The sequence below is a fragment of the Schistocerca serialis genome, chromosome 1 (assembly GCF_023864345.2).
Source record: "Schistocerca serialis cubense isolate TAMUIC-IGC-003099 chromosome 1, iqSchSeri2.2, whole genome shotgun sequence".
NCBI classification, from domain to species: Eukaryota; Metazoa; Arthropoda; class Insecta; order Orthoptera; family Acrididae; genus Schistocerca; species Schistocerca serialis.
In genome coordinates, this window is record NC_064638.1 from 985,990,063 (window position 1) to 986,015,000 (window position 24,938).

At 45.9% G+C, this 24,938-nt stretch overlaps 1 protein-coding gene across 1 annotated transcript in view; it reads left to right on the top strand.

Annotated features, from left to right (window-relative positions):
• The window catches only part of LOC126412947 (discoidin domain-containing receptor 2-like), an 813,081-nt gene that overhangs the window by 708,829 nt on the left and 79,314 nt on the right, over nucleotides 1–24,938 (top strand). Inside the window, exons 8-10 of the mRNA XM_050082842.1 lie at nucleotides 8,825–8,964; nucleotides 14,852–15,062; nucleotides 23,782–24,170. Coding sequence (XP_049938799.1) covers nucleotides 8,825–8,964; nucleotides 14,852–15,062; nucleotides 23,782–24,170 — 740 coding nt within the window. The remainder of the gene's footprint in view (nucleotides 1–8,824; nucleotides 8,965–14,851; nucleotides 15,063–23,781; nucleotides 24,171–24,938) is intronic.

Genomic DNA, 24,938 nt, shown 5'->3' on the forward strand with positions numbered 1-24,938 from the left:
GTTTATACAGGAAATACATTAGATATATAAAAGAAATTTATTGTAGCTTTACATAAAGAAGGGAATATACTTCTGCCTACGAATAATAAGACGCATAATAGATTACTGCTTTTATACAGTATACTGTAAACAATATACAGAGTTTTGAGAAAGAAATTATCACTCTGCAGCGGAGTGTGCGCTGATATGAAACTTCCTGGAAGATAAAAGTGTTTACCGGACCGAGACTGGAACTCGGGACCTTTGCCTTTCACGGGCAAGTGCTCTACCATCTGAGCTACCCAAGGAGACAAGGTATTGGGGGAATTAAAGCTGTGAGGATGGATCGTGAGTCGTGCTTGGGTAGCTCAGATGGTAAAGCACTTGCCCGTGAAAGGCAAAGGTCCCGAGTTGGGGTCTCGGTCCTTCACACAGTTTTAATCTGCCAGGAAGTTTCAGTATACAGAGTGTCGTTGGGGAGCAGGAGCATCGGAAAAGAAGTTCTATGAGCCTTCCCTCCCAAGCGACTTTACCTTATTATTACAGTCACTGCACTATGCGGCGAAGTATATTATGTATTCAATTATCGCAATGTTGTCGGTCCTTATCGTCTTAATAGATAGTTTGTACTGCATTGTGTTGTCTTGCTAGTTTGTGCATAATTTTGGAAGCTTTGTCAGTTGTCAGTTTGATATCTCCGCTGAAAGTTTGTTTTTCGTCAAGATGTGGTGCTAAATAGCGTGTGGTCTGCTTCGTCTGCATGCTAATACTGTTTAATTTTGGAACTGATTTCTTCTGTAGTGTCCCTCTGAGCAGTAAATATGCAGTTTTGTTGAGAGCTATTTTTAGTTTATTTTCTTTGCATCAATTGTTCATTTTCTGAAGCAGTCACGTGCCTTTTGATTCCAGTGCTGCTCTCGAGTTGGCTGACACCACTACGAGCAGGTCATCTGCTTACGCAGGCACACCTCTTACCTGGTCGCCACCGTCCAGGATGTTCAGCAAGGGCTCGATTACCATATCCCAATACATTGGTTCGCAGATCGAGCCCTGTGGACAGCTCATTCTTATTCTCTTAAGAACCGTATTCGAGGAGGCCATTGTAGAAGGAAGCTGATAGCTGCATGTCACTTAAATTGGCGAAGAGGGACGGCCAGCGCAGATTGTCAAATGCTCAGGCATGTCGTTTAGTATGACGGCCACGTACGTGACGACTGATGCTGTTTGTTACTGTTAGTGCTTGGTTGAAGGCGTCTTTTATTGATCTACTTTATCTGAGGCCGAACTGATCGGATGTTAGGCTGAAGAGGCGGCTGAGCGATTAAAGGCGGTCACACCTGTACCTTGGCGAGAGAGTTCAAGAGGCAAGTCGGTCGGAATATTTGGGGTTCTACTGACTATTTGTCTTTTGATTTCTTGATTATTATTGCATTAGCGGTTTTCCAGAGTCTTGGAATTTTGCATGTTAGTAGTGCCTCGTTGAACATTTTGGTAAGGAAAGGTGTGATTTGTATTACTGTTTGTTTTTTTTCTGAACATATTTTGTCTGGGCCGGGTTCTTTTCGGGTTTTAAGCCTGCTGATTGCCGTTGCGACCTCTTGTTGCGTGAATGATATCGCTACGCTGTCACTGACGTGTGTGCGCCTCATCCTGTCTCTTAGGTTAGTGTGGTGTCGCTCGTCTTGTATGGGGTCCTCATCTGGGAGGAGCCTGTTCAGGAGATGTTCTGGTATGCTTCTCTCCTTTGGTCATTGTCGGCAGCTTGTTTTAGTGTCGATAGAACTATGGGTTTCTTAAATCATTCTGTTTCTGTGTGGAATGGTTGTCCCCAGGTGCAGTTTTGTAAATGTTTTTTTACGAAATTGGTCCAGTAGTCTTGCCTTGTTATCTTCAGCTGTTTTTGGTATTTATGTTTAGCGTCACCATACAGGTCGAGTCTAAACTGTCTTTCAGGAACTGTCTTTGCATATTGGTAGTACTTTCTTTTGACCCGTGATTCCTTCCTAAATGTTGCCAGTTCTGTCGACATCGGTTGTTTCTGTCCCCAATTCTTAAGATCATCCTGTCAATTTCCTCTTTAGTTAGGAAGCAGATTTTATCCCTGAGCTGTTTAAAATATATGCTTCATTTCTAGTCTGCTAAGTCGCAGGATAGCTTCTAAGTTTTCATATTTTACGTGATTCATGGTATTTCGCTTGGTAATCCTCAGTTGCGTCTGATTTGTGTTCTTGACTGTCCGTGTAGTGATTTTGTAGTGTAGCATGTTTTTCCCTGCTTTATTTTTTCTGGTAGTGTGGAGTTTGATGTGTCTCCGCTGAGCATTTTCCTTGCTAGACTTGTTGTTTTTGATCTCAACTGGGAACCTGTTGTTCTTGGAAGCTGACTGTTCTATATTCGTTTCTTGGGTGGTTGTGCCTGGTGTTGTGCTGGTGCAGAACGTGTCTATCTATTCAACTACTCTACTATTTTGATTTTCATAGTGACTGTATGTGCTACATTTTCGTAGACTAAAGGGACTGATGATATAGGTAATGTAGAGTCTACATTTTGATCTATCTTATTCTACTTGTTGTGCAGGTAGCGTGCAATTGTCTTTGTTTGTTTTTGGCTGCAGTGTTTCATTTCTGTATAGCTCTGTGACTTCGTCTTCCTCCGAATGTTCAAGAATGTCGTTACATTTCTCTATACTGTGTCTTTGTATTTTGTATTCCAGTTCGTCACCTCGTAAAAGGAGACCTTGAAGATGGCCCAATCAAACATGTGGTGTTTTAGGTACTGGTCCACTTCGTATTCAATTGCTCCCTGCACATATCGTCTACATAGCCGGTAATGCTGAAGTGTCTATATTCTATTATCTCCAAGAAATGAGGCATTACATTAGAATAAATATCTGTATTATATCTGCATTTGGGGCTTGTAATAACCCCATATGTTGCCGCAAGGCAACGACTTGCCACCGACCTCTCATTCTAGTAGACGGCGACTTATACCTTTGCCTATTTGCGTTATTAGTTACGTCTATTCTGTGGGTGTGTTAGGAGGGTGGGTTTCTTTGTATCCTATACAACCTAGAGAATTCTCTTCCCTGCATTCTGACATTTTGTATCCAGTTTTGCACATATCGGGTCTTTGTCCCAACACTTCGGTGGAGAACTGAAGCTCCAATTGTTGAAACATTTCTGTACAGCAACAAAGTCGTTGATACACAAAGATCCAAACTGAATAAAAACACTTTCTTTTTAAAGTGGCAGTAGTTGTACTCTTTGTGACGCTTCTGAAATCTTGTTTACTGTCCTTTTGCTCAGTGGTCCTGTTTTAAATTTTATTTTAATCTCGTTATCGAATCTTTCTTTGGTAATATGTTCACTCGGATCTATTTCGTATAGATCTTCTAAGAATTCCTGGTCTGTTAAATATGTTAAGCCATGGTGCACTGCCAGAGGACGACGAGGCTATGGGTGTTCTGGTTGTGTACGAAATACCACTGGACTGTTCCCGTCTGCCTTAGGAATGCGCTAGTGGTTTACGGGAAGTTGAGGGATTGGGGTTGTATGCGTGTTTCCTGTGTGGAAGCTTGAGTTCGGCGATTTATGTATGTGTTATTGGCTTCTAAGGAGGGGTGTAAGGGTTAATTTAGGGTGTTCGTGCGAAGTTTGTGGTTGTTCGTTTCCTAAATTTTGTATGAGGAAGTGGGGCGAAGTTTGTGTTGTTTCGTAAATTTTGTGGATTTTTCTTGAATAAGTGTGTAAATGGTGCGTCGGCCTAAAAAGTCTCGAATGTGTGTGTTGGAGACGTATCTGCCAGTGCCTGAGATGACACGGAAAACTTTGCTCTGCAGACGTTGCAGTCGGGATAGTGTTATGTCTGACGCCGTAGACCATACCTCCGTGCCATACAGAATGACTAGAAGTAAGAGCTGGCGCCAGAGGAAGACTTTGCACTGGATGGCTAAACCATCACCTTTCAACAGTGGATATAGCCTACAGAAGAAGGCTCATCCCTTGTTTGCTGCGGTAGTGAGGTGCCTGTTCCATGTTAGGCGCCGATCTATTTCGACCCCCAGGTAAATGATTGAACTTCTCCAAGTTAGCTCTCTGCCGTCAATGGTGAGTTGACGATCGGGAAGTTTGATTTTAGGGGTGGAATAGTTCGCCTGGCACTTTGTAGGGTTGATATATATTTTCCAGTTGTTGCACCTCTGCGTAATTTCATCGACATAATGCTGGAATTGGCGATATATAAGGAAGAGGCTGCGACTGCTTCTGTACATGGCGGTATCATCCGCATAGAGAGCAATCTGTCCGCTAATTTGACTAGGGATGTCTTTCGTATATATGGTTTAGGGGACAGGACCTTAAACCGAACCTTGCGGACTCCTGCCATAATCCGTCCTGTCTGGCTGGATTCGTCTGCGTTCCTTACGAACAGCTGACGTCCTCTAAGGAAGAGGTCAGAGATTCAGGTTATGTAAAATGGGCACCCTATCTGATCTAGTTTGTAAATTAGGCCATCGTGCCAGATGCGGTCAAATGCTTTTCCTTTGTCTAGGAACTCTGCTCCTGTTGCTACTCTCCTTGCCCTGGCCAGACAAATGTGTTCTACAAAGCGAAGGGATTGTTGGATAGTGGAATGTTCAGCGCGGAATCCAAACTGCTGGGACAAAATGATATTGTTTTCTGCCAGGATCTGATAGATGGGTGAAAGGATTATTAATTCCAGGACTTTACTCAGGCCAGTTAGAAGAGAAGTGGGCATGTAGCTTTCGGAAAGGAGCCGGCTTTTATTGGGTTTGGGTAGGGTGATGATCTTTGCAGTTTTCCAAGCTGAGTCGAAATATGTGAGTTTCCAGCAGGCATTATTATCGCTTGCTAGGTAGGATATTGCGGGAGGGGAAGGTGTTTTAGGACTGGGGCCAGGAGCTTTGTGGTTACCCTGTCGCTTGATGAGTACACATATTGTCAGCTCGTTAACGGGCACGAATTCTGTCATTGGGAGCGTATTTCTTATCTGAGCCATGGTCCAATAGCTATTCTCTCCTGCCTATCGCTCACATCATCGTGGACAGCGTGAGTTCGGAACTGTGACTCCAATGATTTTGCCATTATTTCCGCCTTTTTTTTCTCGTCGTATGCAAGACCTTTCTCGCAGTGGAGTGGATTGTTTCCTCTGGTGGGATCTTTCCGCTGCAGGGCTATTTTCCAGATTTAGCGTCTGGATATGTCTGCTTCGGCGGATGTTAGTTTCTCCTCCCGGCAGCGGCTCCTGTGTTCTTGTAATCTTTGTCTCACCTGGTCCTGTAGTCCCTGCAGCAGGCGGCGATCGGCTGGATCACGGCAGCGTTGCCTCGTGTGTTTGGCGACTGTTAGGTCCCAGGTTTTAGGGGGCAGGTCCCTGGCGGCAGGATCAGTGGTTATCCTGACGCTAGTTGCACGAGCACAGGCGTGGAGGATGCCAGTAAATTTCTCAAAGGCTTTGTCCACATGCCCTTCCGTCTGAAGCGGGGGCATTTCCTCCATGTGCTCTCCCACCAGGTAGGTATATCTGTCCCAGTTTTTGATTACTTGTGTGTTTGCCATTCTCCCGGTATCGTCTTCGACATTGGTGAGATCCAGCACGACAGAACTGTGGAGTCCAGCTCGTAGCCCACTGTCGCAGTCTCATCGAGATCCCAGTTTTTCGCGACAAAAATATCTAACACATTAGAATTTCTGTTCGCATTGCCAGGAATATGCGAGGGCTCGTCTCAGGCGATGACACTAAGGGTGGTCCGCCCCTCGATGAACCCCCGCAGAGTCCTGCCACTTGCATTCTCGGCACGGCAGCCCCGGGCTCTGTGTTTCGAAGTTAGGTCTCCTCCCACCAATACACGATTGCCAACCTTAAGCAGTGCCTGAAGGTCTTGTGCAGTGACACGTGAAGTGGGGAGATGGTAGGCCAAAATAATTTGCCAATGGTTTTGACCAATCGTGATTTCTACACCGGCAGCCTCGATAATCTGAGTCTGCGGAAGTTCGGAAGTTCCAAGGGGCGGAAGCGCCTTCCGCCCTTAACCAGTACCGCTGTCTCGCCGCCTGGGCGGTACACTGCCAGAACGAATCCAAACTTCTTGGGTTCTTCACACCTACCGTGCTTAACATATGCTGTTTTTTATTAATTTTTATCTGCTTGCGATTCTGTTTCAGTTATTAAAGTGTTTGCTGTTGACCTCATTGATTTTATTTTTAATCGGTCTTCCTTGAGGTAAACCATCTCAGTGATGGTTTCTGTAGTGGTGAAGCAGGTACTTCCGCGACAGCTGTGTAGCACCGCCGTCGTCGTGCGCAGCAGCAAACCCATCTCGCCGGCGATATACAGCGTGTGGCCACACTGTAATTCTCACCACGCAGCGAAACAGCACTCACTGGTGTATTCATTTAGCTGTCGTATCGTTGTCGTAACAAACCTCTGGTTCTTGGTCTCAGATTTCGCTGCGTCTCATATTTGCTGTTTCAAGATGACTCGTTGGGCTTGTTTGTTTATAGTACCGCCTCCAGTTATCCGTTTCCTCTTTGTTTGTCTATCTGTCCGCCCCCGTCGATCCGCTGTTGACAAGCCTGGACCGGTCGATCCTCTCTCAGTGGGTATGAGTCGTTCCCTACGTTATATCGAATACCAGGCAAAATAAATAGCATTTGTAGCTGTCTACCGGCAAAACCTGATTTTGTAATCACTGATGTACCGCCAGGAAAAGGCTTTTAGTGAATATTGGAGTTTGAGGTAGAGATAGAAAATCTTCGTTCTTCGAAAACACGTCAGTAATATATGAAATCCAGGTGGGAGCTGTGTAGGTCAGTTTCTAGCACTTATTACTTACAATTCTCATCCGGATGGAGAGACGTAGACAGTAACGCGGGGCTAGGTGAGGAATGGAGGAATATGAGTAAACTGCTGTTCAGATAATGAGAAATGACAATAGGAACTTGGCCTTGGCGTTACCAGTCGTTGTAAGATGCCTGACAGTACAAACGACCACAGCTGCTTCGTCCCTGTATTTCAAGGGAAGAGTGTGTTCTCTCTAGGTGAGTAAGCTGAGACAACCAGTACTTCCATTACGTATGTTTTGGTTAGATTACATGAAATGAAATTTCTTTTATAAACGGATTTAACTGATACACACACACACAACCGCACAGTTTGTAAGCCTTTATAAAATGGAATTCTTTGAGTAGAGGTTATAGTATTATGTGAGCAAGAAGCACAAAAATGCAGGCTGTAAGCAACTTCACTTGTGTCTGCTTATATGTGAACTATTTTTTGTAGTTCTGTCATGCAAGAGTGAACAAGTGCAACAGCGCCCTATTTAAATGGAAGTGTAAGAAACGGCGTAACCGTACGTGCTCAAAGCATTCAATTCGCAGTGCCTTATGAACCACTACGATGCTGCCTGCTTCACCATGGGTATTGGCAAAACAGCCTTCAGTTATACAAAAAATCTGAAATTTCAACATCATTTTAACAAGGAAGATAAAGTATCTGTGTCCGACTAGTTCTGGGAATTTATGAGGTGACAGATGGAGTTGTCTTTAGCAATATCTAATTACTTCTCTTTGTTGACAAGGAAGTGTTGGAATCAGTATTGCTCAGCCTGTTGAACAAAGACGAGAGATTAGTCTTGCTCTCAATAAACATCGTCAAGTCATTTCATTGCACTAAAGGACAAAACTTGCCTGCTGCAATGCTGAAGTGATGCTCATTCTTCCATTCTTCCATTCGTTGTACTGGAAGGAGTCAAAAGTAAAACTGCTATTTGCAATCGAATGTCGACAACATCCACTATCCATTCCACAGAATCAGGCCACCTTCGAGATGAAGCTTTTTGTGCATGAGTAAACCATTTTTCGAAAGTCAAGCCAGCGATACCTGTAGTGCTCTTGATGGACGCTTTCATTAACCACACAATAGCGGTCAGTCTTCTAGAATGCTGCGTGGAAGATGACACTGTGGCTTTACGCCTCCCTTCTCATACAATACATGCATTCCACCATTTGGACTAGGAGTTTTTCAAGCCTTTGGACATCTTCTGTTTGAAAGCGTGCAGACAATCGGTCTTTAACAGCTCACACCACATGTTAACGACAAAGCTTTTTGCTTCTGTCTTGAAAGAAACCAGAGGAAAATCAGCTACAGTCGCAAACACAGCGGGAGGTTTCAGTGGTACGGAAATTTTACCCAAGAAACGTTAATTTCTGATACAGCATAGGGAACATTCAATGGCGAACATCAGCAGCCGTTTATGGATGCTGAAAACTGCAACAAGAGTCGTACTGTCCACTAACCCGATCAGAGGACTGAGCACTGGGGTGACATTAAGAGGCAGGTGGAAGAAACATTGTCAGCTTTTCAAAAAAATACGTTACATCGGCTTCAGAAAATAACTGTTTCTCCTATGCATTTTCAAGATAAAGACAGCTCTGAACGAAGGAATTTGCAGTTGATTTTGTTCACAATATGCAACACATAGTACCCTGAGCACTGTGTCCGAGAAAAAAAAAATCGTTTGTGCTCAGCGTGTTTAGCACCTAGTTCTACGCAAGCAGGATGTCTTCTTGCTCTCTTTACCCTATAAATTGGATGTGACGTGAGTAAAACACTAAGACCACAGATTTTATTGTTATGTGTATTTTCTGCGTATCTATAATTATTTTCTTTCATTTCGGATGTAGATGAAATCGTTGATGTACAATATAGTTTTCCAGAAACATATTATGTGCGATTTCAATCTAAATGCGTCTTAAAGGCGAAATAAGGCACTTAACCCCGAGTGACCCTACATCTCTTTCAAAAATGAACATTTTTTCTGCTGCAGAACACGAGTGGGTGGGCTGGCGCAACGACACGCCTGGCATGGAAGGCAGTCCCGTGGAGATGCTGTTTGAGTTCGACCACGTGCGCAACTTCTCGGCGGTGCACCTACATGCCAACAACCAGTTCAGCAAGGACGTGCAGGTGAGGAGGAAGCGAGGCGAGACACAAGCCGATCCATTTCCTACAAATTTACGGTATATACAAGACTTGGCCGGACACGAAAGTGACAGAAGTGCCGGTGGTGAAGTGTTTTGGGGAGGAAAGTGTTTCTGGTCAGTGTCGAGCGAGGCAGTGACCGTTTATCATTAGTTTCCAGGCAGCGGTTGGTGAAACGAAAAGTGTTCAGAACGGGAATCTGAGAGTTTTGGAGGCGAATTCGTATGTGGAAGCTTTTAATTTCCTTTCAGTTTTTCCATTACTTATTCCCGGATAAAGTGAAGTAATGCTCAATATATTGTATCTATTAATATTTTCATGAGAGGCATGAAAGGAAAAGACAAGATAAATTTTGGACGCAGAATTCAAAAACCAGTGGATGAGTACGCGGCAGAATATACGACAGACAAATTCATGGTCTTACGACGACGTTTTTCAAGATGAAGAGGTTTTGCCATCGTGCAGTATATAACTCAGTCCCCCCCCCTCCCCCAAATACACTCCGTTTCTGCAACCTGAGATGTCCGTCAGGTATAGAGCTTGATCGAAAAGTTTCAAAAATTACTCTGATTTCGTAGAGTAAAAAAGAAATCACATTCCGTGAAGACTGCGCAAAAAACTGTTGTACATCACCTCCCCATATTTGGCAAAATGATGCATTGCGCGTTCTGTGCAGTCTATCTGTGCGACGAGGGAGAACCATTTACGAAAGTAGACCAAATTTGTTTTCGCATAGAAACTTGAAAAGAACGGTATAATTTTAAAAATGTGGTGTTCATAAGATGTGTAAGAGGCCGATAGAATTATTGCTTTTGCTGTTATTACAAATAATTTCACCCCAACACATGTAAACCAGCAATTGTAAAATAATAAAACTATCTAGTTTTATATACAAAGTTCCCTTGCACATCTTTGAGTTCCTTCCTGGAAACGCCTTTGCAGTCACACTCATTGAGTCATCTTCAGTGAATGGCCACACCGCTAATGCACGGCAGTGATGTTTCTGCCCAACTGCGGCTGCACGTACGAACGGACGAGAGCCGAGTGCTAATCCTGCTGTTTTACCTCTGGCAGTGAAGTAAAAACATAAGAAATAATCGGGGAATATGTGCTAGTAAGCCTGTTTAGAAGTATTCTATGCATAATGCACCAATTATAGACCTCCCTTGCGCTTTTTACGCTAATGGCACATGTAGTGAAAAACAACGAATGAGAAAGATATTTTTGCAGGTACATATTTCTGCCTTGAAACTTGTTCAGCAGGCAAATCACAGAATTAACAAGAACACAGACTGCAAATTTGAGTGCTTTAAGATTTGTTTTCCACTTCAAGCGAAAGAAGTTAAATATCATTACACATTACGCTAAATATTAAATATTAATGTCTTAATTTAGGCAGTAACTTTGCATGTCTGACTGACACGACATCACACGCTTACATGCAGTAGGAAACAGAACATCAGAATTGTGTGACTCTGCATGTAATGTTCACATGCATTCTCCAAGTTTAAACTAGGTGACATGAACGACTTCAGGGTTAAGGCAGCCGTTAATTATCAAAAATCGACAAATTTGAATTACTGAACAATGCTACAGTCAACGTATTATAATACGCGGCAAGTTTCAAAATTAAGAAACGAGGTACTGCGTAAGTAGTGCTGTGAGGATGGCTTGTAAGCCGTGCTTTGGTAGCTCAATCGGCCGAGCACCTGCATGCGAAGGGCAACGGTCCCTGGTTGGAGTCTGAGGCCGATACACAGTTTTAATCTCACAGGAAGTTACGTATCGGCGCACACTCCACTGTAGACTGCCTTTACCTTTCCTGAAGCCAAACTGATCATCATCTAACAGAGTTTGAATTTCAGAATGAAAACTGGAACAGAAGAGTATCGAAGTGTGTGAGATGTGATGCTACAGAGGGAAGTCGAAAATCAGTTGGACTGATGAGATAAGGAAGGATGTGGTTCTCCGCGGATTGTGCGAAGGACAGTGCATATGGTAAACACCGACAAAAGGAAGGGTCTGGTTTGTAGGACATCAATGATTAGCTTCCATGTTACTAGAGGGAGCTGTAGAGGGCAAAGGATGTAGGAAGGCTAACGTTGGAATAGATACAGCAAATAGTTGAGGACGTTGGGTGAAAAGGCTTTTCACGAATGAAAATGTTAGTGCCGGGGAGGAATTCGTGGCGGGCCACATCAAACCAGTCGTAAGACTGGTGACTGAAAAGGAGAGAGAGAGTGAGAGAGCGAAAGAGAGAGGGCCATCAGAGCAGGTCATCGGTTTGGCCACGCTACAGAGCAGACTCCACCATGTGTCGATCTCCGTCATGGGGATCATCGACGCTCTCTCGTTGGAACTGTCATCACTGCAGTGGGCTTGCTAACCACCAACTGTTGCCAGGCGACTTTCGTCATCTCGCCACTTTTGCTCCACTGCTATTTCCACGTGACCGTGTGGCAGAGATTTCGCCATCTCCTCCTGGTCCTAGGTACGAACTGAGGACTTTCCAGACATGAGCCATTGGGATCTACCGACGCCAGGTGACGCTCTCCAGACACGTAGACCTCAGACAGTTGAGCTGATGCAATGCAGACTGTCCCTAATGTGAGACAGCTGCTAGCAAGGGCCGGCCGGAGTGGCCGTGCGGTTCTAGGCGCTACAGTCTGAAACCGCCTGCCTCGGGCATGGATGTGTGTGATGTCCTTAGGTTAGTTAGGTATAAGTAGTTCTAAGTTCTAGGGGACTGATGACCACAGCAGTTAAGTCCCATAGTGCTCAGAGCCATTTTTTTTGCTAGCAAGGACGCAGCACAGTCACACGAAAGAGAAACGCTGATACCGGCGCTCCTATGGCAGGTTCCCGTCATGGGATTCATTGCTGGGAGGTTGATGCCGCAATCCGAAAACTCGCCAACATCCTCTGGCTGATAAATTAAGCCATACCAGTAGCTCTGCAACTACAATTCCGCAGCCGGTGCAATAACTGTCTTTTCAAGCCATTTTGACGGGTTTCTGGGGGCCGCGTATGTGACTTCAACTGGGAAAAGACCTGTCCACACGCGTATAAAAGCTGCCCGCCCGGACAGGCTGAACATGCCGAGAAAGCCGGGCTTTGAATCGGCGTCCGCTGTGTGTTGTCTGTCATCGCGAACCCACCAGTGTTCTTCCTGCTGCAGGCTGCCGCTGCCAAGGGTCCAACCGATGCCCTCCTAGTCACTGAGTTGCGAGCGCCCGCCAACCCCTGTCAGTCGCCTCATCTGGTCGGGACACGGTCACCTTACCAGGAACCTAACAGAAACATACAGCAGCCGCATCTGCTGCAGTGCCACCAAGATGCGCCCACCATGCACGGCCATTGCATTACTAGGGTAGCGGGTACTGTCAGCTTTATGATCCCGCCTCTCGCCATCGTGGACCGTGGGATCGACACCTGACTTTGCCCGTTGGACATGGACGCTGAGGACCGATGCTGTGCTGCACCACCAGAGAAAAACGAGTACATGTGACTCCTATTGCTGCTTGGAGTGGTAAAGAGTCATCTTGCGAGCTGTTTCACCATGGCCGTCCTGACCTCTGACCTTGCTACTCCATCGAACACATAAAGCCGAGTTGGAAGAGCTATGACGTTCCCGCCTACTAGAAGAACCGGCTCTTCCTCCTCTCTCTAGCGGTCATTGATCCCAAACTCGCTTCATTTTGGCGCCAAACATGGAGCATGCGTGCGAACCGCTACATTTTGGCATAAGGCCATGTACATGCTACCGAGCTCCTAGCGCCTTGTCATCCCCCGTCACACGCCTCAGCCGGGCCTGACATTGACACACGGCTTACTGCAACGTTACAATTTATAACGACGGAAGCAAGTTAATACACTATTTTTGTTTTGTCTTGTATAGGTCACTTTCTTTCCACATTCATCTTAATTAATTCTTTTTTTCTGTACAGGTACTGTTAAGTTGTATTGTACACATTCATAGCTTTAGTATTGCGCTAAGAAAAATAAGGGAAAAAAGAAATAATAATAATAACCGCGCGTGGTAGCCGAGCGGTCAGAGGCACCTTGCCACGTTTCTCGTGGCTCCTCCTGTCGGAAGTTCGAGTCCTCCTTCGGGCTTGGGTATGTGTGTTGTCCTTAGCGTAAGTTAGTTTAAGTTAGATTAAGCAGTATGTAAGCTCAGCAGTTTGGTCCCATAGGAACTTACCACAAGTCTGAATTTTGAAAAGATAATAGTGTATTGCATCTATTTTGTGACCTACTCCAGTTTAGCACGAGGGGAGGTTTTCAGAAACCAAAAATACGAGGGCAGTTCAATAAGTAATGCAACACATTTTTTTTCTCGGCCAATTTTGGTTGAAAAAACCGGAAATTTCTTGTGGAATATTTTCAAACATTTCCGCTTCGTCTCGTATAGTTTCATTGACTTCCGACAGGTGGCAGCGCTGTACGGAGCTGTTAAAATGGCGTCTGTAACGGATGTGCGTTGCAAACAATGGGCAGTGATCGAGTTTCTTTTGGCGGAAAACCAGGGCATCTCAGATATTCATAGGCGCTTGCAGAATGTCTGCGGTGATCTGGCAGTGGACAAAAGCACGGTGAGTCGTTGGGCAAAGCGTGTGTCATCATCGCCGCAAGGTCAAGCAAGACTGTCTGATCTCCCGCGTGCGGGCCGGCCGTGCACAGCTGTGACTCCTGCAATGGCGGAGCGTGCGAACACACTCGTTCGAGATGATCGACGGATCACCATCAAACAACTCGGTGCTCAACTTGACATCTCTGTTGGTAGTACTGTCACAATTGTTCACCAGTTGGAATATTCAAAGGTTTGTTCCCGCTGGGTCCCTCGTTGTCTAACCGAACACCATAAAGAGCAAAGGAGAACCATCTGTGCGGAATTGCTTGCTCGTCATGTGGCTGAGGGTGACAATTTCTTGTCAAAGATTGTTACAGGCGATGAAACATGGGTTCATCACTTCGAACATGAAACAAAACGGCAATCAATGGAGTGGCGCCACACCCACTCCCCTACCAAGAAAAAGTTTAAAGCCATACCCTCATCCGGTAAAGTCATGGTTACAGTCTTCTGGGACGCTGAAGGGGTTATTCTGTTCGATGTACTTCCCCATGGTCAAACGATCAACTCTGAAGTGTATTGTGCTACTTTTCAGAAATTGAAGAAACGACTTCAGCAATCTGAACGAACTTCTCCTTCTTCGTGACAACGCAAGACCTCACACAAGTCTTCGCACCCGAGAGGAGCTCACAAAACTTCAGTGGACTGTTCTTCCTCATGCACCCTACAGCCCCGATCTCGCACCGTCGGATTTCCATATGTTTGGCCCAATGAAGGACGCAATCCGTGGGAGGCACTACGCGGATGATGAAGAAGTTATTGATGCAGTACGACGTTGGCTCCGACATCGACCAGTGGAATGGTACCGTGCAGGCATACAGGCCCTCATTTCAAGGTGGCCTAAGGCCGTAGCATTGAATGGAGATTACGTTGAAAAATAGTGTTGTGTAGCTAAAAGATTGGGGAATAACCTGGTGTATTTCAATGCTGAATAAAAAACCCCTGTTTCAGAAAAAAAATGTGTTGCATTACTTATTGAACTGCCCTCGTATTTTAATAATGACCACGACGTTAAAATTTGAGAAATTCGGGACTGTACGGAAGAGGACCGACTGTCAGCCTTTCGGCGTAACATCCGTGAATGAAATAAGGAGCGAAGAAGTACCCTCGACCATACACCGTGCCGAGTCTTACAAACTAGGGATGTAGATGTGTACGAAAACACTAGAAATGAAATGAGAATAGTATGTTTCCTGCTGGTTCGTGGATTATAGAACTTCATGCTTACGATCTTTTCAGGTATTCTCGCACGCGAAGGCGTTCGTGAGCGTGTCCGAACAACAGCATGTGTCCACGGAGCCGGTGGCCTTCTCGTACGTGGCTGACCTGCTCATGGAGCACCCGCGTGACGTCACGGTCAAGCTGCACCATCGCGTCGGTCGCTTCCTGCGTCTGCAGCTCTACTTTGCCGCCTCGTGGATTGTCCTTAGCGAGATCTCTTTCGATTCGGGTAAGTTAATTTATCAATAATTACCTCTCTTATGACATAATAGGACCTTCCTCTACCTCTGGCCCTTATACACTGCTGGCCATTAAAAATGCTACACCACGAAGATGACGTGCTACAGACGCGAAATTCAACCGACAGGAAGAAGATGCTGTGATATGCAGATGATTAGCTTTCCAGAGCATTCACACAAGGATGGCGCCGTGGCGACACCTACAACGTGCTGACATGAGGAAAGTTTCCACCCCATTCCTCATACACAAACATCAGTTGACCGGCGTTGCCTGGTGAAACGTTGTTGTGATGCCTCTTGTAAGGAAGAGAAATGCGTACCATCACGTTTCCGACTTCGATAAAAATCGGATTCTAGCCTATCGCGATTGCAGCTTATGGTATCGCGACATTTCTGCTCGCGTTGGTCGAGATCTAATGACTGTTAGCGGAATATGGAATCGGTGGGTTCTGGAGGGTAATACGGAACTCCATGCTGGATCCCAACGGCCTCGTATCACTAGCAGTCGAGATGACAGGCATCCTATCCGCATGGCTGTAACGGATCGTGCAGCCACGTCTCGATCCCTGAGTCAACATATGGGGACGTTTGCAAGACAACAACCATCGGCACGAACAGTTCGACGACCTTTGCAGCAGCATGGACTACAAGCTCGGAGACAATGGCTGCGTTTATTCTTGACGCTGCATCACAGACAGGAGTGGCTGCGATGGTGTACTCAACGACGAACCTGGGTGCACGAATGGCAAAATTAATTTTTTCGGATGAATCCTGGTTCTGTGTACAGCATCACGATGGTCGCATCAGTGTTTGGCGACATTGCGGTGAACACACATTGGAAGCGTGTATTTGTCAACGCCATACTCGCGTAACACCCAGCATGATAGTATGGGGTGCCATTGGTTACACGTCTCGGTCACCTCTTGTTCGCATTGACGGCACTTTGAACAGTGCACGTTACATTTCAGATGTGTTACGCCCCGTGGATGTACCCTTCATTCGAACCCTGCGAAACCCTACATTTCAGCAGGATAATGCACGACCGCATGCTGCAGGTCCTGTACGGGCCTCTCTGGATACAGAAAATGTTCGACTGCAGCCCTGGACAGCACATTCTCCAAATCTCTCACCAACTGAAAACGTCTGGTCAATGGTGGCCGAGCATCTGGCTCGTCACAATACGCCAGTCACTACTCTTGATGAACTGTGGTATCGTGCTGAAGATGCATGGGCACCTGTACCTGTACACGCCATCCAAGCTCTGTTTGACTCAATGCCCAGGCGTATCAAGGCCGTTATTACAGCCAGAGATGATTGTTCTGGGTACTGATTTCTCAGGATCTATGCACCCAAGTTGCGTGAAAATATAATCACGTGTCAGTTCTAGTATAATGAATTTGTCCAATGAATACCCGTTTATCATCTGCATTGCTTCTTGGTGTAGCAATTTCAATGGCCAGTAGTGTAATACGCCGTAGTGTAACACGATACATTAAACATTGTGTGCGAAACTGAACGGCACCCAGCTGCACTCCCAAAACATGCACTGATAACTCTTAAGTGGAACCGGCAACCCAGCCAGGACCCAGAATAAAACATCAACTGTTTTGCTCCCGTCGGAGGTTCGAGTCCTCCTTGGGACATGGGTCTGTGTGTTGTCTTTAGCGTAAGTTGGTTTAAGTTAGATTAAGTAGTGTGCAGGCTTAGGGACCGAGGACCTCAGCAGTTTGGTCCCATAGGACTAACCACAAATTTTCCATAAACTGGTTTTACTTTCCTTTATCCCTCCTTTCTGTTTAAGCCGCACCGTTTTTTTCTGCATTTCGTCGATCTGCGGAAACATAAAAGGCGCACCTATCATCCAACTCACAGACCGAGCTCTTTCTACGAAAACTGTTCGCTTTAGTACGATGAAAAATAAGCATTTCAGGTTATCAGAATGAGATTTTCACCCTGCAGCGGAGTGTGCGCTGATATGAAACTTCCTGGCAGATTAAAACCGTGTGTCCGACCGAGACTCGAACTCGAGACCTTTGCCTTTCGCGGGCAAGTGCTCTACCATCTGAGCTACCGAAGCACGACTCACGCCCGGTACTCACAGCTTTACTTCTGCCAGTATCTCGTCTCCTACATTCCAAACTTTACAGAAGCCTTCCTGCGAACCATGCAGAACTAGCACTCCTGAAAGAAGGGATATTGCGGAGACATGGCTTAGCCACTTCCTGGCAGATTAAAACTGTGTGTCCGACCGAGACTCGAACTCGGGACCTTTGCCTTACGCGGGCAAGTGTTCTACCATCTGAGTTACCGAAGCACGACTCACGCCCGGTACTCACAGCTTTACTTCTGCCAGTATCTCGCCTCCTACATTCCAATCTTTACAGAAGCTCTCCTGCGAACCATGCAGCACTAGCACTCATTTTTAAAATTCAGTCCAAGATACCAACGATTAAAGTAAGATACTATCTTAAAACAGTGTGTTATGTAGTGAAAGGCAAAACAGAGACGATGTGCTCTATGTTTACGAGGCCATGAATCTTGAAATTTTCGCAGAGTGCTGAATACTTAGTGATATTTCGGGAATGCAGTCGTGGGCCGTTTACTACCACTCACTACGTTACGTTTTTACACCTGCAAGACATAATCAGGTGAGCAGTCGAAGATTAAGATCGGCTTACCACCTGGCAAGATTTAGTATCGCGGCAAGTACTTTTCAAGCATATCTCGTAATTGTATTTGCAAGGCGACCGCTTCGCATTTGCGGCCATGAAGAATGCGGGGAAACGCACACAGTGGGCTAAAAGCGTGTGCGAGGTAGATAGCTGATGACAGATTTCGGCGACTCCCCTGAAGATGTTTGACCGGTGCACGGATGAAATAACGTATTTGATGGGAAACGACGATCGGCTGCACTTCCGGAACATCATCGGGATCATCAAATCTTATACCTCACCCATATAAATTCCACAGTGGCAATGATATGGAGAGTATTATATCTTACATAATCACGCAAGATACACTGAAGCGCCAAAGAAACTCGTATAGGCACGCGTATTCAAATGCAGAGATACGTGAACAGACAGGATACGGCGCTGCAGTAGGCAACGCCTATATAAGACAACAAGTGTGTGGCGCAGTTGTTAGATCGGTATCTGCTGTTACAATGGCAGGTTATCAAGATTCAAGTGAATTTGAAAGTGGTGTTATAGTTGGCGAACGAGCGGTGGAACACAGCATATCCGAGGTAGCGATGAAGTGTGGATTTTCAAGTACAACCATATCACGGGTGTATCGTGAATGTCAGGAATCCAGTAAAACATCAAATCCCCGACATCGATGCGGTCGGTAAATGATCCTGCAAGAGCGGGACCGACGACGACTGAAGAGAATCGTTGAATGTGAGGGGAGTACAACCCTTCCGCAAATTGCTGCAGATTTCAATACTGGGCCTCAACAAGTTTCAGCGTGCCAACTATTCAACGAAACATCATCGATATGTGCTTTCGGAGCCGAACGCCCACTACTGTACCCTTGATGACTGCAAGATACTAAGCATTCCGCCTCTTCAAGTCCGTCAACACCTACATTGGACTGTTGATGATTGGAAACATGTTGTTTGCTCGGTCGAGCCTCGTTTCAAATTGTATTAACCGGATGGTCTTGTACGGGTGTGGAGAGAAACTCATGAATTCATGGATCCTGCATGTCAGCTGAGGACTGTTCAACCTGGTGGAGGCTATCTAATGGTGTGGGGCGTGTGCAGTTGGAATTATATGGGACCCCTGATACTTTTAGATACGACTTTGACAGGTGACACGTACGTAAGCATCCTGTTTGATCGCCAGCATCCATTCATGTTCATTGTGCATTCTGACGGACTTGGGCAATTCCAGCAGAACAATGAGACACCCCAGCCGGCCGAAGTGGCCGTGCGGTTAAAGGCGCTGCAGTCTGGAACCGCAAGACCGCTACAGTCGCAGGTTCGAATCCTGCCTCGGGCATGGATGTTTGTGATGTCCTTAGGTTAGTTAGGTTTAACTAGTTCTAAGTTCTAGCGCACTAATGACCTCAGCAGTTGAGTCCCATAGTGCTCAGAGCCATTTGAACCATTTTGAACCAATGAGACACCCCGAACGTCCAGAATTGCTACAGAGTGGCTCCAAGATCACTCTTCTGATTTTAAACAGTTCCGCTGGTCACCAGACTCCACAGACATGAACATTATTGAGCATGTCTAGGATGCTTGCTACGTGCTGTTCAGGAGAGTCTCCATCCCCTTGTACTCGTAGGAATTTATGGACAGCCCTGTAGAATTCATGATGTCAGTTCCTTCCAGCACTACTTCAGACATTAGTCGAGTCGATGCCACGTCGTGTCGCGGCACTTCTGCGTGCCCGCAGAGGCCCTGTCGATATTAGGTAGGTGTACCATTTTCTTTAGCTCTTCAGTGTAATTCAACAGTTTTCACGGCTTACTGGCTAACAACTGTCAGATAATGTAACACTGCAAATTCGTTCCACGAGTTCGTAATGAAAGTGAGCAATGTCGGTCGGTAATACGTATGGACCACTTACTTCATGCAAAACAATCATCTGTGTCATAAATAGTAATCAGTTATTGGGGTTTTACTTTTACTCACGAAAAGCCTTCATCTACAGAAAAAGTAAAGATGCCCACTACGCTTCTACGACAAGCAATTGACATAAATTGGCATTTTGTAAATGCTGCTTACAAACGTAAAAAGATTAAGATTTGTAATCCCTTCGAGAAGAAATGTTCGGCAGGTGAAGGAAATAGGATGTGTCCTTTCCAAAGCCACCATCTGACCGTTTTATAAATGGGAGTCCTTAGTCTGACCATTGTGCAACCTCACTCAGTCTTTCAGATGCTCTTAAAAAATAAAGGAAATGACCGTAAATCAGTAGGTGTGATGTACATGTACAGCAAAACGAATGATTACAAGTTCTGAAAAACTGGACGATTTATTCAAGAGAAAGAGCTTCACAAACTGAGAAAGTCCACAACGCGTTGCGAAACCTCTGCTCCTTATGCAAGCAGTTATTCACCTTAGCACTGACTGATAGTGTTGTTGGACGTACTCCTGAGAGATATCGTGCCAAATTCTGTCCGATTGATACGTTACGTTGTCAAAATCACGAGATGGTTACGCGGATACTGCTCGAAACGTTCTCAGTAGGGGAGAGATACAGAGCCTTGCTGGCGAAGGTAGAGTTTGGCAAGCAGGAGTACAAGTAGCTGAAACTCTCGCCGTGTGCAGGCAGACATTATCTTGCTTAAATGCAAGCCCAGGATGGCTGGCCACGAAGGGCAATAAAACGGGGCGTAGAATATTACCGAGTTACCGCTGTGCTGTGAAGGTGCCGCGAACATCAAAGGGGTTCTGCTACGAAAAGAAATGGCACACCAGACCACCATTTCTGGTTGGTATTATCCCACTGCTGTCCGGGGCGTCTCAGACACGTCTTTGACCTGTAATATCATTGAATAAAGTACAGCTGTCTTCAGTTATGAGTCACGCTTTAAACTGAGCCCAGATGACAAGCGGAGACGTGTCCGGAGAAGCCCCTGACAGCGGTGGGATGCCAAACCGACTGTCGCCCGCCATACCGCCCGACAGCTGTGAGCGACGACCTGGGATGTCGTTTCTTCTTATAGGAGGACCACTTTGGATGTCAATCGCAGCACCCATCAGCACAGCGGTATGTCGACGATATTCTACACTCCATTTTGTTTCCCTTCACGGCAAGCCACACTGGGCTTATATTTCAGCAAGACATGCCCGCCCATACACGGTGAGAGTGTCTACTGTTCGTCTACAATGTTTCCAAACCATACTTTGGCCAGCAAGGTCACCAGATCTCTCTGAAACTGAGAGCATTTGGGGCATTCTGAGTAGAACCCTGCCACCACATCGGGATTTTGACGATATAAAGCGCCAATTGGACAGAATTTCAAGAGGACATCGAATTACTTATTATAATTAGAGACTCAACAGACAGCATCAAAAAAAGTCCCAGAGAGCATCCCAGAGTGCCCCAGAGAGCATCCCAGAGTGCCCCTGGGAGCTGAAACACTAAGAAGAATCGCTTCTCGGCTTTTGGCAAGATCAATGTGTAGTAGTGTTTAATAGATATGGCTGTGTGCGCCGCCATCTTGGCGGGTGACCTTGAAAGGGACTTAGCGCGATCCTCGCCAGGCGCCTCGAGCAGCGGCTAAGTTTTAACTAAGCGCGAACCGCTGGAAAGACCTGTTTCCGGTGCCGCCATTGCGGTTTACCAGGGCTTCCCTTCCTGCCGCGCCCCGCTAGCTTCTAATTATCTGCAGGAAGTGTGACGTATGGCGCAGCTCTTATCAGTATATGTAGGCAGCTACTGCTTGTTTGTGCGCTTTCAAAAAATGGTTCAAATGGCTATGAGCACTATGGGACTCAACTGCTGTGGCCATAAGTCCCCTAGAACTTAGAACTACTTAAACCTAACTAACCTAAGAACATCACACACATCCATGCCCGAGGCAGGATTCAAACCTGCGGCCGTAGCGGTCGTGCAGTTCCAGACTGTAGCGCCTTTAACCGCTCGGCCACTCCGGCCGGCTGTACGCTTTCAGTTCATTCATATTATGTAGCAGCTGCATTTATTTTAACACGAGGCAACTGCATGTTTTACACAGCCATGCAGCGTTCTTATTGATTTCTAGTATTATGATCATATTATTAATTATTTCTGCAGGAGTTCCGACTCCTGGGGAGGTGGGTGGGTTAATTTTCTCATCTATTATTGGAATAACCATTCCATAAGATCCAGAGGTGGAGCAACGTGTTGGTGACATGCCCAGTTTGTAAAGCTTTGTCACTTGAATAAGTTATCCAGTTTTTCTGATATTATAATCATTTGTTTGTCTGTACATGTACATCACATCTGCCAATATCCGTCCCATTCGGATAATTCCTTCGTGGTGCGTCGTTTTCCTTTGTCTTAAAGTGTAGTCCATGATCTTAAAAATGGCGTTTTAAGGGAGGTGTATATTTGAATTGCACAGAGCGCATACTAATTAACAGCGGAGACTGACGCCACAAGTATGCCATAATAAAACGAAGACCTTGCATTAACCGTGGGTCTACAAACAAGCGGATTGCGAGATAATTGCGTATGTGTAGTTGTGAACGGACATTGATGTCATTGTGAAACATTTTGACAGACAGTACAAATGTATGCGATACGTAAACTTCTCAACTAAGTCTTCATCCAATTTGACTAGACTTTCCCCCGTGGCCTGCTTTAGCTAGAAGTTCAATAATACATCAGGAACTTATATTTTACAATTTATTGTACACCTATCAATACTGTTCTCGCCTTGGCAGTGACTTACGAAGCCAATAATGCCCGGAACATCCCATAAATCTTGAGAAAACAGTAACATTTGACCAACTAGGAAACTACTTTGTACTGAAGCCAGTGGCGGCTCGGAATCATACACCTGAAATTATTTTGCAAAGGGCTCGTTAGGTATCCATCTGTGCCCAAGTTTTTGCTTCTATTACGTATTCTATTAGATTTGTTATTGAAAAAGGAAAAATAAATAAAAATTTCATACAGCCTGTACTCACATTACTTCTCCACATGGTCAGCACCCAAATTTAAACCTCTGTCGTACCAGCTTTTTTGTTCCTTGATCAAAGAATGGTTCCGCCTGCTGTGTAATCCAGTCGCTGACAGCATCCTTGAGCCGGAAGAAATGAAAGTTGCTCGGTGACAAGTCCGATTATAGGAAGAATGTCGAAAGTTAATATTCGCAGTATAGGGCCGCACACTGTCGTGAAAAATAATGACTGCTTCAGTAATTATCCCGTCCCGTTTCTTTTGGATTGACATTCTGAATTTCTCACAATTTACTCTCACGAAGATGTTGGAAAAATTTCTTTGCTATCCAAAAAAAATATTAACTACAGTCTTAACAGAATCTGAGTTTTCAGAACTTATTGACAGAATGAGTCTGTGGCTACTGGCCTGACTGTTCTTTAGTTACAGAATTCACAGACAGTACCCATGTATCGTCCGCAGTATGGTTCTGTTCAGAAGTTCATCTTCCTCTCTGTGGTACCGCTGAAGGAATATTAGCGCACACTTTCGACGTTGTGAAAATCTGTTAGATATTCTGCCACCCACACTGCAAAAAAATTATTGTCACATAACCTCTCTAAGACAGAGTTAACGAGGAATGTCCTTCAAATCCGAGGCACATCTTCAGAAACTTGAGAAAAGTAAGCAGATGTCTCGCACGTACAAGTTCATCGAACACATCTGAATGCCTTCGTCACCACTTTCATCACGCACATTTGTGCAGGTAGTCAAGAATTTTCAGCGCCATTCCTTCACAACCCTATCGCCATACGCACAACAAGGCGACATTAATTTCTCCTGCTTGTAGAAAGTCTAATGCAGAACATGTTTCGCAAGTGGCGGAAGACGCGGTAACATCTTGCATTTCAATCGCTCGCTGTTAACACACTGATGAACGCAATAGAGATGTGACTGATGATTTTTCCAACCCCTCAAGCGCCATAAGGCTACAAGCATTTGTTTTTAATAATCAGTCGGATTTATGAAAGCTCGTGTCGGTATTCCTTGTCAACTGTGATACGCCCCTGTATGTCGTTATACCACTGTGTGCTTTGCTGGCGCCCCGCAGCCGTGGTGGTAGGCAACTCGTCGCTGGTGGAGGCGCCGTCGGAGGACCCGCCGCAGAGGGACGAGGTGCAGCAGCCCCCGCCGCCGCCACCGGCCCCGCCCCCGGCTCCGGGCCAGCCTTCGCCGTCCCCGCGGCCGCCCCAGCCGCCCCCCGCCTCCGCCGGCCAACCGCAGCCGCAGCCGCAGCCGGAGGTGGCGTCCCCCGGCTACATCGGGCCCGTCATCAGCTCGCTGTCCACAGTGATCGTGCTGCTGGCCGCCTCCATCCTACTCATCGTGCTGCGCCACCGCCGCCTCAAGGCCGCCGCCGCCAACGCCTCCCCGCTGCCGCCCCCGCACGGATCAACCGTGGCTGCCTTCTCTCCCGGAGATAAGGCGGGAGGCATCAAAGTGGGTAGCAGACCAGCACCACTGCTTTCTGGCATGTTCACCACTACGATAAGCACTCCCCTTAGCCGTTGTGTCAGCCAGAATGTTTAGTGTGTCCTTGGCAGCAATACAGTAGCCGTAGGCTGCTGAGGGACTGTCGATGTAATCTGCTGTTGCTTGTTGAAATATCTGAGGTGTTTGGGGAAACAAGGGAATGATGAAAACATATGTTAGTTCATTTCCTTTTGCAGTCTCCTGAGATCTGAAGAATCAGCGGTCTGTGGCCGTGCGGTTCTAGGCGCTTCAGTCTGGAACCGCGTGACCGCTACGGTCGCAGGTTCGAATCCTGCCTCGAGCATGGATGTGTGTGATGTCCTTAGGTTGGGTAGGTTCAAGTAGTTCTAAGTTCTAGGGGACTGATGACAACAGATGTTTAGTCCCATAGTACTCAGAGCCATCTGAACCATTTTTGATAAGATTCGATGATGACATTGCTATCTTCTGGAGAAGTAGAATAGAGTTACAGGATCTGTTGAACAGAATGAACATCCTAATGAGTACAGAATACTGGTTGAGAGCAGACCGTGAAGAAGATAAAGTAATGAGAAGTAGCAGAAATGAGTATATTTAGCAAGAAAACGTCAAAGTAGCTGACCTTAATCTGAGGAAACGATTTCTGCGAATGTACGTTTCCTAGCACAGCATTTTTTGGTAGGGAACAGAAAAGAATCGAAGTTTATAAGGAGAGGTGCTATACTAGAATGTTGAAAATCAGGTCGACTTCTGAGG